This window comes from Montipora foliosa, chromosome 11 (genome assembly GCF_036669935.1).
Source record: "Montipora foliosa isolate CH-2021 chromosome 11, ASM3666993v2, whole genome shotgun sequence".
NCBI classification, from domain to species: Eukaryota; Metazoa; Cnidaria; class Anthozoa; order Scleractinia; family Acroporidae; genus Montipora; species Montipora foliosa.
The window spans coordinates 41,191,046-41,204,942 of record NC_090879.1 but is presented as its reverse complement, the minus strand read 5'-3'; the positions used below and the strand labels follow the sequence as shown (position 1 = coordinate 41,204,942).

General features: G+C 39.1%; 1 protein-coding gene across 1 annotated transcript; it reads right to left on the bottom strand.

Annotated features, from left to right (window-relative positions):
* Positions 1–5,244: 5,244 nt before the first annotated feature.
* On the bottom strand, positions 5,245–7,305 carry LOC137977123 (uncharacterized). The gene has a single exon (XM_068824400.1). It carries the CDS (start codon positions 7,303–7,305, stop codon positions 5,245–5,247), a length of 2,061 nt encoding a protein of 686 aa, XP_068680501.1.
* Positions 7,306–13,897: the final 6,592 nt, after the last annotated feature.

Sequence of the window (13,897 nt, the reverse complement as noted above, 5' to 3'; positions counted from 1 at the left end):
ATTGCAGTTCATCAACAAGGAACCGGAACGTGTTCCTGGATATACGAAAGTTTGACCATTCATTGTCAGAGAATGTTTCATATGCGAGCTGGAACCAAGCACTGCTTCGTTGTCGTTGCCAAACTGATCTTTCAACCGTGCATTGAGAGAGTAAGAATATTTAAAAAATTACCATGGACTTCAATTTTCTCTTACGATAATTTCTTCCCTGTAAGCTTATCCTTTTGTTAAGTTCCGTTAACGTCAATATAGATCCTGTCGATTTCCGTTTGGACAGAACCCGCACGAGAACGGATAACTCGGCATCACGCGTCGCCATTTTGTTTACAAGAATTACGCATGTTCGATCACAGCACACAGCTGTAGTCTCATGCAAGAAATTGGTCCGGTCCTCCAAAAACTGCAGAGTAAGCGCAACCTTCCTAACTTGGTCATTATGCCTCTTTGTGTCGGACCCGTGATAAAGAGAATCAAAAGAGTTGCCTCCAGAATATGATCATGATGATGAACTTGATTATGGATTATATGATGAAGATATGGATAATGAGATATTGAATGATCTTGGTATTCAAAATTATGATTCTGTTGATAGTGGAGAACCGTGCGCACCACCATACGTGAGAAAATTTGGTTTTATAGCCATGACATCATGAACAACCGCAGGTACGTCCGTCCGTCCATCCACCCCTCCATGTATGCCAATGTCACCAGTATGACGTAACCATATCACGGGCTCAAGTTAGAGCTGATCGAGGAGGCAATACTCCAGTTTACACTATAGATCTTTGATATTGGACATCAATGTTATGGTCAATTGACACCTGTCAAAACAAGACATCTGCTGACCAGTATCGCGTGACCATACCGCGCGCTCAAGTTGGACCTTATCGAGGTCAGCTGTTTTTTAAGTTGACCGCTGCCCAGGGACTGGTTGTTGATTGGATTGCAGGCTCAAGCCAGGTCAGACACTTACACTCACACCTGAATGAGGCTTAATTTTTCGTGCTCTTTCTGTGGCTCGACGTGTCTACACAGCCATGCTACGTCAGCAAAGCTCTTGACGGTCGATGCATTTCGTGTTCAGGTACGGTTTGGAAAATATATTTTTCTCGCATTTTTCGCTGGTTTCAATCCAGGTTTAACATAATATAGCTGTAGTTATTCAAGTCAAGCATTGGAGGGATATAAAGTTAAAGCTGAGTGTTTATTTTGAATTTGTTTAGGGCTCCTTTTTTCTCTGAAGTGCAGTTTTTGGTATGTCTTAAGATTTTTAATTTCGAATCTACTAAGGTTGCAAGTACCTGGACGGCCTATGTCAGAAGAACAGAAACGAAAGAAGAGAGAAAGAGAGCGAGAATGACAAAACGGTACACCAGTACGGATGAGTTATTTCAAGTGGATGCATATTTCTAAAACGTGGTTTAGTCGTTTTTTCCTTTGTTTAGGAATGAAACTCGAATTTTTATTGTTAACTGGAATTAAAGAACAATCAGCTGTTTTTTTTTTGGACAGAAATAATCGATCTGTTGCTGGTTTGTTTGGCCTTAAAATGCAAGCGAACAAGAAGTTTTTTACTCTGCTTGCATGCTTAACTGTTTTTTCGATGTGCCTTGACAGTGACAAGAATTTTGCACTTAAGCTCTAAACATGTAATCGCAATGAGTTTTCGTAAAAGTATAAGGAGAAATATCACCAGCTTGTGTTTAGAGCACGTACAGGTAATTTGTTGGAGATCTTGTTTGAAGTTTGTCCTTTCTAGCCGATTCTGGTTCTAAGCCAAGCTGGCGTGTTTCAATGAAATACATCGAATTGCAACTGATCTCGTTTTCAGAGATAAAGTGGAATAAATAAAGTATATCAATAAAACTTCTTGTTTGACCTTGAACTGACAAAGACGATCTGTTACATCACAAGCTATAGTACGTCTGTGATTTCTAATTTTAGCGTGATTGCTATTTGCTGGCGTTTGACAGTCGACTCTGAAATGGCTTCTTTCCTTTTCCGTTCACTTGCTAAGGATTTGCTTGTTTTCTTTCAAAACTCTTGCGATTCAAGGAAAATTAATTGCCTAACTGGTGAATTCAACAGTAGATTTCGCTGGAAAAAGCGATATCACACTCATCCATTCGCGATTCATGCGATCAGTCGGTTTTTCAGGTGAAATTAACCGTGGAATTCACTAGTTAGGCAGTGCAGAAAATGTTACATAATTAAGGAATATCCGGGAAAATCAAAAGGCGGACAGTTCCAAAGCCTTTTATTTTCACTAATCCTACAGCCAGTTAAAATAAACAAGCCGGGAGCTCTGCTTTTAGGCTTGGCTAAATCTATATATTAAGGTATTAAATCAAGCAGAAATGAATCAGCAAAAAACAGACAATATCTTAATAAGATTATCAAGGAGGCTATAAATAAAAGAAATCAATTAAAAGGTTATAAGGCTGCTATAAGTAAACAATTTCAAAGTGGTTACATTTCTGAAGCTGCAAGACTAATGGAAAATAAAAGAATAGATAATGCCAGAGTTACATTGAATGCGTATATTAAACATTATGAAAATAAATTCAAAACAATGAAAGGCTGTGGGATTCGAAAAAAACAAAGAGGTGGAAATGTTGTATTTTTTAATCCTCCAACTCAGCTGATCAAAAAATTGGAATTGATTGTTGGTGAAATTTTAGGATTGATATGCGAAATATGGGTGTATCTATATTAAATACATTGCTAAAAACGTCAGTAATCAATAGATCTCAACATGACAAACTGTATAAAAAGTATTTAACAATTTAATGTAACGATATTGTATATAAATGGATAGAGAAATTGTATTGTCGAGCTATTCTGTTAAAAACATTTCTTTTAATAAACCAGAAAATTTCATTACAAAATTTACAAGGCCAATAATTTCACTAAGTAATTATGAAGATCAGCTTGGTTTGAATAGAATTATTAATATGAGTTTTACATGGTTTAATGTTAATCCAAGTTATCAAAATCAAACAATAGCATATAGCGTGGATAATTTTTTTCCACCTAATTATACTGATTTTGACAGCTTTATGAAAAAAACAATTGGAATGCAACAACATTTCGAGTTTCAATATGTTTCCTCGACCGAAGCGTTAACGGTATAAAATAGCCACGTTTCAAAGGACTTTCTGTTGTTTATTGATGAGTCTTTCGAAACAGTTTATCAGGTTATATGAACAAAGTTCAAAGAAAACGAACCACAGATTTTACATACCCGATGGCCTCAGATGTCGACTTCGGGAGGAAGCTTGCCGTACTAATGTTATTAACGGTGATTAACCTAATTAAGTAGCTATGACGTATCTAATTTCGTCGCGGCTGAAACACTCCCCACCTCCCGAAGGTATTGACCTAATTCTTAATTTACATTTCGTAAGTTAGTTTCATTTAATGTCCTTTGAATCTTCATCATCGTGGAAAGGAACCAGCACGATTAGACACTGTACAGGTCGCTCGATTGTTGAATATCCTCGACCCTTGTATATACCAACTTTTTCACTGGCGCTGGATTCTTGTACTGAATTGTAACTTTTCTGACCTTGCCATCTTTTCCGGGGTTAGCTGCTATGACGCGTCCGAGCTTCCATTTCCCCCTTATCTGGTTACTGTCTTGAATTAACACGATATCGCCGACCATGACATCACGTTTACAAGTATGCCATTTCTGGCGTACGAGCAAGCTTGGGAAATAGTCTCGTGTCCATCTGCTCCAGAATGTGTCAACAACGTTTTGTATGAAGTAAAAACGCTTTCTGGGGTCTGCGCTTTCATTAAATGGCCCGTTAGGAACCTTTGTTGAAGAACGTCCTAACAAGATGTCAATCGGGCAGAGATATGCTCCTTCTTCAGGTGAAGTTGGATGACGACCGATCGGCCTCTCGTTGACTAAATTAGATACTTCGTAAAGGACTGTCTGAAGTTCTGGAAATGTCATAACGCTCTGTCCGATCGCTGTAGTAATAGCTCGCTTTATCGATTTTATAAGGGCTTCTGATATTCCGTTCTGCCATGGTGCGTCCGCGTATGCGAATTCCCACTTTAATCCTTCGTTCACTCCAAATGTTTCGAGTTCTTTTAAGTTCCATTTCTTCGTCATATTCTGGAGTTCTTCACTAGCTGCTACCAACTGCGGACCGTTATCAGAGTATAGCTTTGCAGGATATCCTCTGAGGGATGTAAACCGTCTCAGCGCAAGTAGAAATGCCTCTGTACTGTAATCGCCTACCAAGTCAATATGAACTGCTCTTGTGCTCATACAGTTGAACAATACCCCATAACACTTTCCGATTGTTCGCTTCTTTACCTGGTCTCTTATTTTAAACGGTCCGAAAAGGTCGATGGCTGTACTATGCCAGGGTGGTGAGGGCATAAGTCTCTCTTCTGGAAGCTGTCCCATGACCTGCTTGTTGAGGTTTTCGTCCAGTTTCTTGCAAGTGACGCAGTTGTATCTAATGGACTTTACTATGTTATGAATCTGAGGAATCCAGAATCGTAATCGAATTTTGCTTACCGTCGTCGACACGCCATGGTGACCTTTTCGATGTATATGTTCCGCATAAAGCTTAGAGAAACAATGCTCACGAGGAATGAGGATCACTTCTCTCTTATTGTAGCTCAAGTGCACCCATTTGCTGGTCCGATGACCAACCACTATTACTCCATCTTCTCTGCGCTTTGGACACAAACGCTTATATTTAGATTTTTTGACGTTTGTAAGCATTTTTCTTTGCGCATCAATGATCCAAAACCTTTCTGCTTTAGAAATATCGTCCGGCGTCAGGTTCTTTGTCGCATTCTTCAGACTAACTGGTTCTCTTGCGTACATGGCTAATACACGTGCTGTTACTCTTAACAGTTTGTTGTAACTTGAATGTCTGTTTATATCAATTCTTCTCGCGAGCGAGTCCTGTTCTGCAGCAAGTGTTGTTAATGCCGTTTTCATTGGTAACTCTGGGTGATGGACTACTTTACTTATTGGCCATTCTGATTCCGGGAGTTGTAGAAATCTAGGTCCCTTTTGCCAGTCGCTTTCGCTTCTGATATCGCTTGGTTGCTTACCTCGTGTTATCCAATCGGCGATGTTTTTATCACTCTCGATCCAATACCAGTCTTGGGGATTGGTACTTTCCTGTATCTCTCCGATGCGAGTAGTGGCGAATGTATTGTAGCCGTAAGATTCCTTTTGGATCATCCCGTGCACTATTTGAGAATCGACTATATGGTAGTATTTCGCAAACTTGTAGCGGGATTCTTTGTCCAGAAAGTTTTAAGCCTTTTGCTTAAGACTGCCGCGCAAAGTTCAATTCGATCGATCGATAATTTCCTGTTTGGCGAGAGTCGGTTCTTTGACATGATCAGTCTGGTTTCAAATTTGTTGTCCAGTAATGTCCACCTGATGTAAGCACATGCTCCGTAAGCGTTGTCTGACCCGTCACTGAATGTGATAAGAGTCAGCAGACCGAGTGCACCTGATGGTTTGAGGCATCTTGGAAATATAACTTGATCCATATTGCGCAGATCTTGGAAGAATTCCAGCCAGTTAATCCTTTGCTTCTCAGGGACAGGGTCATCCCAGCTGAGTTTCTTTTCTGTTTCCCAAAGCTGGCGCATCAAAATCTTCGCTCTGACCGTAACGGGAGCTGCTAGACCAAGAGGGTCATACACGCGGTTTATCTGTGAGAGGATAATCCTCTTCGTTATTTCGCCAGTAGTTGGGTTTTCTTTGATGCGTCCTTTGGCTTTCGTCAGAGTTAAGTCTATTCCCACTTTAAACCGGAATTGATCCTTGTCTGTACTCCAAATGACGCCGAGTACTTTCTCGGTTGATGAATTTTGCTGGTTGGGTTCTAAAGCCATTTCGTTTGCTGTTTTGTCGTTCGAATAGAACCAACCCTTTATCTTGAATCCGCCCTTGACTAGGACTGCCTCAATCTCATTAGTTAGTTGCTTAGCTTGTGCGTCGCTATGTACACTGTCTACAATGTCATCCATGTACGAGTTGGATATTACGGTATTCGCGGCTTGTGGATAATTCTCTTTTGATAGTTCCGCTGTCTTTCTCATGGCTACGGTCGCTATGGTACCCGAGGGTTTGTCTCCAAATGAAACTCTTTGTATAACGTACGTATCCGGATCCCTGCTTGTGTTCATGTCGCGCCATAGAAAACGATGCGTGTGTTGCTCTATGATCTTGGTTTTCACGGTGTGATACATCTTTTTCACATCTCCGATGAATCCAATTTCGTGTTCTCTGAATCGCACAAGGATTCCTACAAGATTATTTAATAGATCGGGACCCTTTGCCCAGTACTCGTTAAGGACGTGTCCCATATAGTTCGCGCTGCTGTTAAAGACGATCCTCACTGGAGTCGATTTCGAATCAGGCTTTAGAACATCGTGGTGGGAGATGTAGTGGATAGGGCCTTTATAATTCTCGAGCTCTTGCTTGCTTAGTTTTCTAGCTACTCCTCGTTCTACCATGTCCTCAACTTGATTTTGATAAACTCTGCTATGTTCGGGATTTCGCAATAATCTTCGCTCTGTGCTTAAGAGTCTTCCAAAGACAGCTCTTTTGTTATCTGGCAGGTCGTGTGGATCGCAAATCCAGGGATATTCAGCGATCCAGCATTTTTCCTGTTCGTTAAATTCAAGGCCTTTCTCGATGAGATGGAGCTCCCTTTCTTCTTTCAGAGTGTAGTCGCTGGTTCCAGGAGCGCATTTTCCGCATTTGCAGCCTCCGCAGCGCGGCGTGCAGCTAACACCTAATCTCTCGATATTGTAGAAGTCGTCAATTTTGACTGATTTTAGGTGGTTTGCACATGCGTCGAATGCTGATTTGTGGTTCTTCTCCCGAATGGAAGGGTGTGTCCCGCCTATACATCGTCCAAAACGATTCTTCAATAACATTAGGTGTTCAACATTTCTTTCTTTTACCGGGTGGAAACCTGCGTAATCATACCCAATGAGGACGTCAACGGCGCCTTTCGGCCGAGTCACGTCGCCCCTTTGTATTTGTAGAGCGTCAAGTGCCTTATCCATGTTAACACTTTGAATGTCGGTGGTAATTTTGTCTATTTCGCAAACTTCCACAAGCGTCGTTTCGCCCTTGAGGTCAATGAGCGGCAATTTGTATTTTCTGGAACTTATCTTCTCTTCCTTCCCTCCCACCTTCACGAGAGAGATTTCAAGTGGCGTTCCGCGCAGTCTTTCTTCCCGTGCTTTGTCGCGGGTTATGAGGCTAATGGATGATGCATTTTCCCGCAAGACGTTTTGCATATCCTCTATAAGTTTTTATTTGTTGCAACTGGAGGATGCAGGTCTCATTACCCCCATGGCTGCATGCACTGGATATTGCGGATGCGCTTGGAGTCTCTGTCTGATCTTCTTCATGTAATGTGGGATGATGTTTCTTCTTACATTCATTGACGCCGCAATCCTTTTTAGAGCGGCAATTGCGTGATCGGTGACCGGTTCTGAGACAGGAAAAACACGCACCTTTTTCTTTCAATGTTGACAGTCTTTCGCTTACTGTTTTATCGAGGTATACTCTACAATCCTTGGTAAGATGATTCGAGTTTTCGTGAACGACGCACTTGCTGTAAGTTCTCTGGCTGCGGCTGTCGTGTCTTTCATCCGCTGTGGCGTAATGGACAACTGCCTTCGTTATGGCTGGGCCCTGCGCGCGAAGATCAGAACCGTCGTACTCGATAGCGCCTTTTTGCGTAAGTAAAAATTTGAGCAGGCTCGGAAACTTGTTGGTTTTGTCCACAGTGCTGTCGTCAGAACTTAATAGTTTAGCCCATTCTTTGCGTACGTCTGGCGGGAGTTTTCTCTCTATGATGCTTACTGAGCTCGTTGTGGTTATTTCTGCTTCCAAGCCAAGTCTCTTAAGGTCACGATATCCGTCTTCTATGATTCCTACCAGCTCTATGAATCGCTTGTTTTCGCCTTCGCGGATGGATCTTACGCGTCTTATCTCATTAATTATCGCGTCCGCGACTTTCGCTGGGTCCCGTATTTTTCGTCGAGTCGCTTCCACATCTCGTAAACGTCATCGTCGACGCTCTTTACGTGAGCTAAAGGTTCTTTTCCGAGACAGGAACGCAACGTGTAGGATAATGTATCTTCCGTAAGGTGCGGCATGACTTGTTTCTGGAAGTCTCTTTTGAAGGATGGATATTCTCTCAACTCTCCTTCAAATCGGGGCATTTTGATTTTCTCTAGTTGTATGTGATTGTTCTTTTCTTTTTTGATCTGCAGCTGCAGTTCGTGTTCATGTTCGCCTACGAGGTGTGTTTCGAGTTTAGCGTTCATCTCGTTATACGCCGCTTGAGTAGCTTGGAGCCATTTAATTTCATTGGCTGCAGATTCTCGCGTAGATAAATCGAGTAGTGCGCTATTCGCTAGTTTGCATTCCGCGAAAGCTTCGTCAATCTGTTTCTGAAGTCTCTTCGCCGTAGACGGCTCTACTTTGTCCGTGCTGAGTGTGTGCGAAGCACTTTGACAAGCTGTTTCAAATATGGCTTGCGCTGTTTCTCGTCTGGTCATTGCTTGATCAAAGAATCGTTCCATTTGCTCGCGTTCTTTGTTCGCCTTATCCCTTTGTTCCGTTTCCGCGCACGCTCTCATTTGCACGTCCGCTATGTGGTTAATAAAGTTAATCTTAGCTTTTGTCGCTTCAGTGAATTCCTCCTGTACTTTGTTGATCCATGTTTCGGCGGCTTCTAGCTCGGCGTCGTCTGATAAAAGCATCGCGTAGAGATCGTGCTTTGTTTCCAGGACGTTCCATGCTTCCAGGAATTGAGCGTAGTTGTTTTCCACAAGTTCGTGATCGCTGGCTGATGAGATGGACTTCAGGAGTTCGTTCCTTTTTCTGGTGAATCTTGATTTGGCGACGCGACGGACGTTCTTGGCTTCTTCTGCCATCGCGCTGATGAACGGGTTTCGATTGTTTCCTCGACCGAAGCGTTAACGGTATAAAATAGCCACGTTTCAAAGGACTTTCTGTTGTTTATTGATGAGTCTTTCGAAACCTATGATTATAAACAGTTTATCAGGTTATATGAACAAAGTTCAAAGAAAACGAACCACAGATTTTACATACCCGATGGCCTCAGATGTCGACTTCGGGAGGAAGCTTGCCGTACTAATGTTATTAACGGTGATTAACCTAATTAAGTAGCTATGACGTATCTAATTTCGTCGCGGCCGAAACACAATATAATTACCAGTTAGGGTCAGACTTGATTTGACAAAAAATATTGACAAGTGGGTCTCATATTGGTACTAAAGTACCAAATTTGATTCATGTTCTAAATATCCTTTGTGATCTTGTTGATGGTCAATATACTGATATTATTTACAGTTTCTGTGCAAGCGTGTTATAACCATCATATTGCTTTACACTAGAACAACGAAGAATTATCTTCAATCCTGTAAATAAAACTAGAATGTGGGTAACTGATGTAAAAAGAAGATTACTAGACCTAAATGGAGCAGATGTATCATATTCATTGATTTGAAAAAGAGTGCAATAATATAACATAACAACATAAAGAAACCATACGAATTTAAGAGATTTTATCATACACGAGTTGGACGATTCGTTTATAAACATAATGGCTCTGGTATTATTGTAGATAATATATTCAAACCATTAAAGAGTATTGCTTCAAATGTATTTAAAAGGGTACCTAAACCTATGGTAAAAAAAAGCATTAAAATCAGGAGTACCACATGCTGGTGATAAAATAGGTAAAAAGTTGCTGAAAAATCTGGTGATTTAAGCATCATTCAAGGGTCAGCAAAACAACAAAAAATAATGCCAATTCAACCTATTAAACAACAGGAAAGCACTAATATGATTTTAATTCGTTTGACGATTATCAATGGCGCTCATAGTCTGATCAAATCTGCAGGTAAAAGTGTTTATGATACTGATAATCTTCGTAATGTAATATTTGTTAAAAATCTATTAGAGTATTCTGACGACTTCAGTCAATCAGTAAGTAAAAATAGCTTATAGTATTTGGACACACATAATACAACAGCTAAAAACAATATTGGTTTCCAGTCTCGAAAATTGCTATCTCAAGCTGTTAACAAGGATGGAACAGGAGGAGCTAAACATATAAATGTGATTATTTCTCTGAATCGTTACAGCTTTTTTGAAGAATTAGAAAGTAAAATGTTGGTGCCTATGCAGCTTCAATTTGCCATCACATTAAATGAAGACAATGAGTTCATATGGCACACGGTGTTGATGCTGGAAGAATTGTGACAGACAACTTTGGATTATGGTTGCTAAAATTAATCCCAAAAGATAGTGTATTCCAATTTTGTGAGCTCATTTATGAAAGAACCAAAGTGGAAATACTTGAGAGAGTTATATGTAGTTTCAGCTCCAACAAGAACTAGTGGTTATTTTCCAATTTCAGATTCCATCGACAATGTTAAGTTTGTATTTGTATATCTTTAAAAAAGTTATTGTGACGATGATGGATCAAGACATGAAGAAACGACACCTTATAAAATGGATACTTTTTCATTAGATGTATCATCTCGAATATGGAAACGGTATTTTTTACCCCGAATTGGAGTATGATAGTGACTCAAAAGTACAAATATTCAATAATTTGATGTCTTATGCGATGAGAAAAAATGATTATAATTCTGGCACGCAGCTTAACCTAAGAAATTATGAGAGTCATAATCATATTTTTTGATTTCTCTTTTCAAACAGAAAAAGTTACACGAGATCCAAAACAATTAACATTCAGATACAGATTTTCAGCAAATGCAAATCAAAATTTTAGTGTTCATGCTGTTGTTTTGTATGAAGAACAAATTGATATTGATAAAATTGGAAAGCGAACTTGTCATAGTTTAAATTCTGTTCTTATGTTTAACCAAAAATTATGTAACATATAATATATACAAGAAATGACTCAACTTTACGACATTAGTGTTAAATTATCACCAAATCAAAAAAAGAATTTAGCAAAAGCTTTTCATAAACGAGAAACAATTACTTTGAGATTAACAAATAATGCTTTGTCAGGAAAACGATACTCTTCATGTACCATCTACAGTTGTTAAACGATTAAACAAGAGCAAGGAATGGATATCAAATTATCTAAAACTAATATTCGATAATAAGTTGGAGGAAGCTTATTAACTTCAATTTTGTCATTAGGAAAAACATTGCTTCCAACGCTTGGTAAACACTTTATCAGCTCTTGCAGGTGCAGCTTCAGAAGGAGCTTAGGAGCTCAAATCGTAAAAAAGATGTATGGTAAAGGAGTTAAAACAGGTGGTTTTCTTATACCCGAAAACAAAATGCATAAGTTGATTCTGTATCAGGATTTGTTAAATATAAAACAAAAAAAGGACCTCCTTAATGCTCTACAAATGGAAAAAGCTGTTCATATAAAGCCAACAAAGATGCAAACCGGTGGTTTTCTTGGTACTCTTTTAGCTAGTATTGGTATTCCACTCGCTGTTTATGCAATAAAAAAGTTAACAGGTAAAGGAGCTCCAAGAATTGGAATGTATACACCCCCACCATTTTATACCTATCCACACTATATAACAGGCCAAGGTGTAAAAAAAAGAAAAGGCAAAGGAAAGAAAGGGAAAAGGCTTACTGTTAGGTCCAAAAGCCCATTCAACAATACTCCAATTTTAGGAGCAATACTCTAAAACAAAAATTTCACTAAAATATCCCATTAACCAATCATGATTGAATACAATGGTGTAAATATTTGCATATACCAATAAAAGATGTTTCATCAAGAGATGACACTGTAACTCATAACCACCAAAAAGCATTATTTATCTACAATTTAGAACCAGCATATATGAGTGGAAGTCATTGGGATGCTACTTATGTGAAAAATGCTATAAATTATTTTGACAGTTTTGGAATGCCACCATTTCAAGAAATCATAACATCAGATACAAAATATTATGTCGAAAACTTGTGATTATTTTTGTTTGTACTTTTTAAATGAAATGAACTAAGGTAATTCATATTATGATCTGTTGAAAGTATTTGACATACATAATACAATGTACAATGAAAAATTATCTAACTAAATGAAATCGTATTGTGTTAAACAGAAAAAACAAACTGAATGCGTTAAACCTTCAGGTTATAAAAAAGCTAAAAATGGAAGATTTAATGTTTTATTGCACTTGTGCTGAATGCGGCATTAAAAAACTCGATTTGATAAAAACAAGGGAAACTAAATAGCCTGTCAGTGATGGCAGGCGAAGGTATTTTAAGCAATGTTGGATCACAAGCTTTGGATCAATTGTCAACAAAAATCAGACCAAAGAAAAGAAATCGATGGTGGTGCTGTTGATATACAAAGTATGCTAAATCAAAAATGGTTACCAGAGTTTCATTTAAGAGCGTTTCCTGGTTTTAAAAAATATCAATTTTGCGGGCGTAATACAAGATTAAGGACGTTCGCGCCAAAATCTTCCTACAGTGAGATTTTCTTCATTTCTCACCTAGAGTTAGGTCATAAAGTACTTACTCCAAAAATGAAAAAAAAATGGGGGAAAATGGCAGTGGAAAAAGGCCTTAATTTCAAGAAATCGGTCATAATAGCGAGATGTTGGCTCATCTGCTCATCCATCGAAAATCATAAAAATAGACTGTTGGATTGAAAGTTCCCGTGCATAGGTTTTTAGGAGTGAGATTTTTAGATAATTGTATGCCGCTAGGGATGTGGTAAACAGTAGAGTTCATCCTCAACGAGCGTTTTCGTAAGCTCTATCCATTGCAACCACAACTGGAATTCGATGGCACGAGGAAAGAAAATGTTAAAAAAAGATAACTTCTTACGGTGAGAATTTTTTCATTTCATCATATTTTGTAGATAGTAAGTAAAGTATGTGATTCATGTTTTAAAAAATAGGGGTCACCGATGATCTGAACGAGTAAAATCAATGTGATTATGCAAAGCTCTTGGAAAAGTTCGTTTGTCACGCTTTTGCGTGACCTGTCGGGCAAGGACTGGAACCCAAGAGAGGATCGATCATTGAAGAGATGAAAGGTTTTTACCGAAAAAAAAACCTTTCTCGAGAATAGCAACAAAGTTTTAAGCAGGGTTCATCTTCATTTGGTTGGTGTTTTGTATAATATCTCTCCATTGCCATCTTGCTCATCCTCTGATTGTTTCCACTCAGGTCCGCACTATTCAAGCAGACGAGGACGAAAATACTGCTCAATTTTCACGAAAGTAAAGGAAAAGAACTTTAAAAACATGCATTCACTTTGAACTTAAGTTCGTAAGGTAATAAAAACATTAAAAAGAAACAGCCCCATTAAATTTACGCAACGGTTCGTCCTCGAGTTTTCCAAACTTTGAGCCACTAGTCTACTCGATCAGCTACCTTTTCCAGAGCTTTTCCATCCTCCCGCTCACTTTCTCTTTGAAGTTTCATGATGATTTCGGAAATAAATGTTCTTTTGCCGGCCTGGAATTTTTTCCTCGGCGTTTTTGCCGCCATGTTATTTTAACTGATGCTTGAAAAATTTGTATGAGAGTCAAGTAGACTAGTGCACGACTGATAAAACCTTGCGAATATCAGTCGTGCAGTAGTCTACTTGACTTCCATAAATATTTTAAATCAATTTTGACTGATCACTATCTTCTCTGATCCAACGCTGTACAAGACTTATCGCCCACGGTTTTTGCAAAGGTTTTAAAACCTCAACTTCACTAATGCTCGAAGTAATACGTGACATATTTCAGTCGAGTTACCTGCGCAGTAACGTTGCACACAAACAATTAGCGTGAACGTCCTTAAATGAAAGATTACCACGAGGCGATGAGGGAATAAACAGATTAGACCA

Bases quoted from the DNA above. Each gene is read 5' to 3' on its own strand.
- LOC137977123 (XM_068824400.1), bottom strand. From the start codon at position 7,305: ATGCAAAACGTCTTGCGGGAAAATGCATCATCCATTAGCCTCATAACC.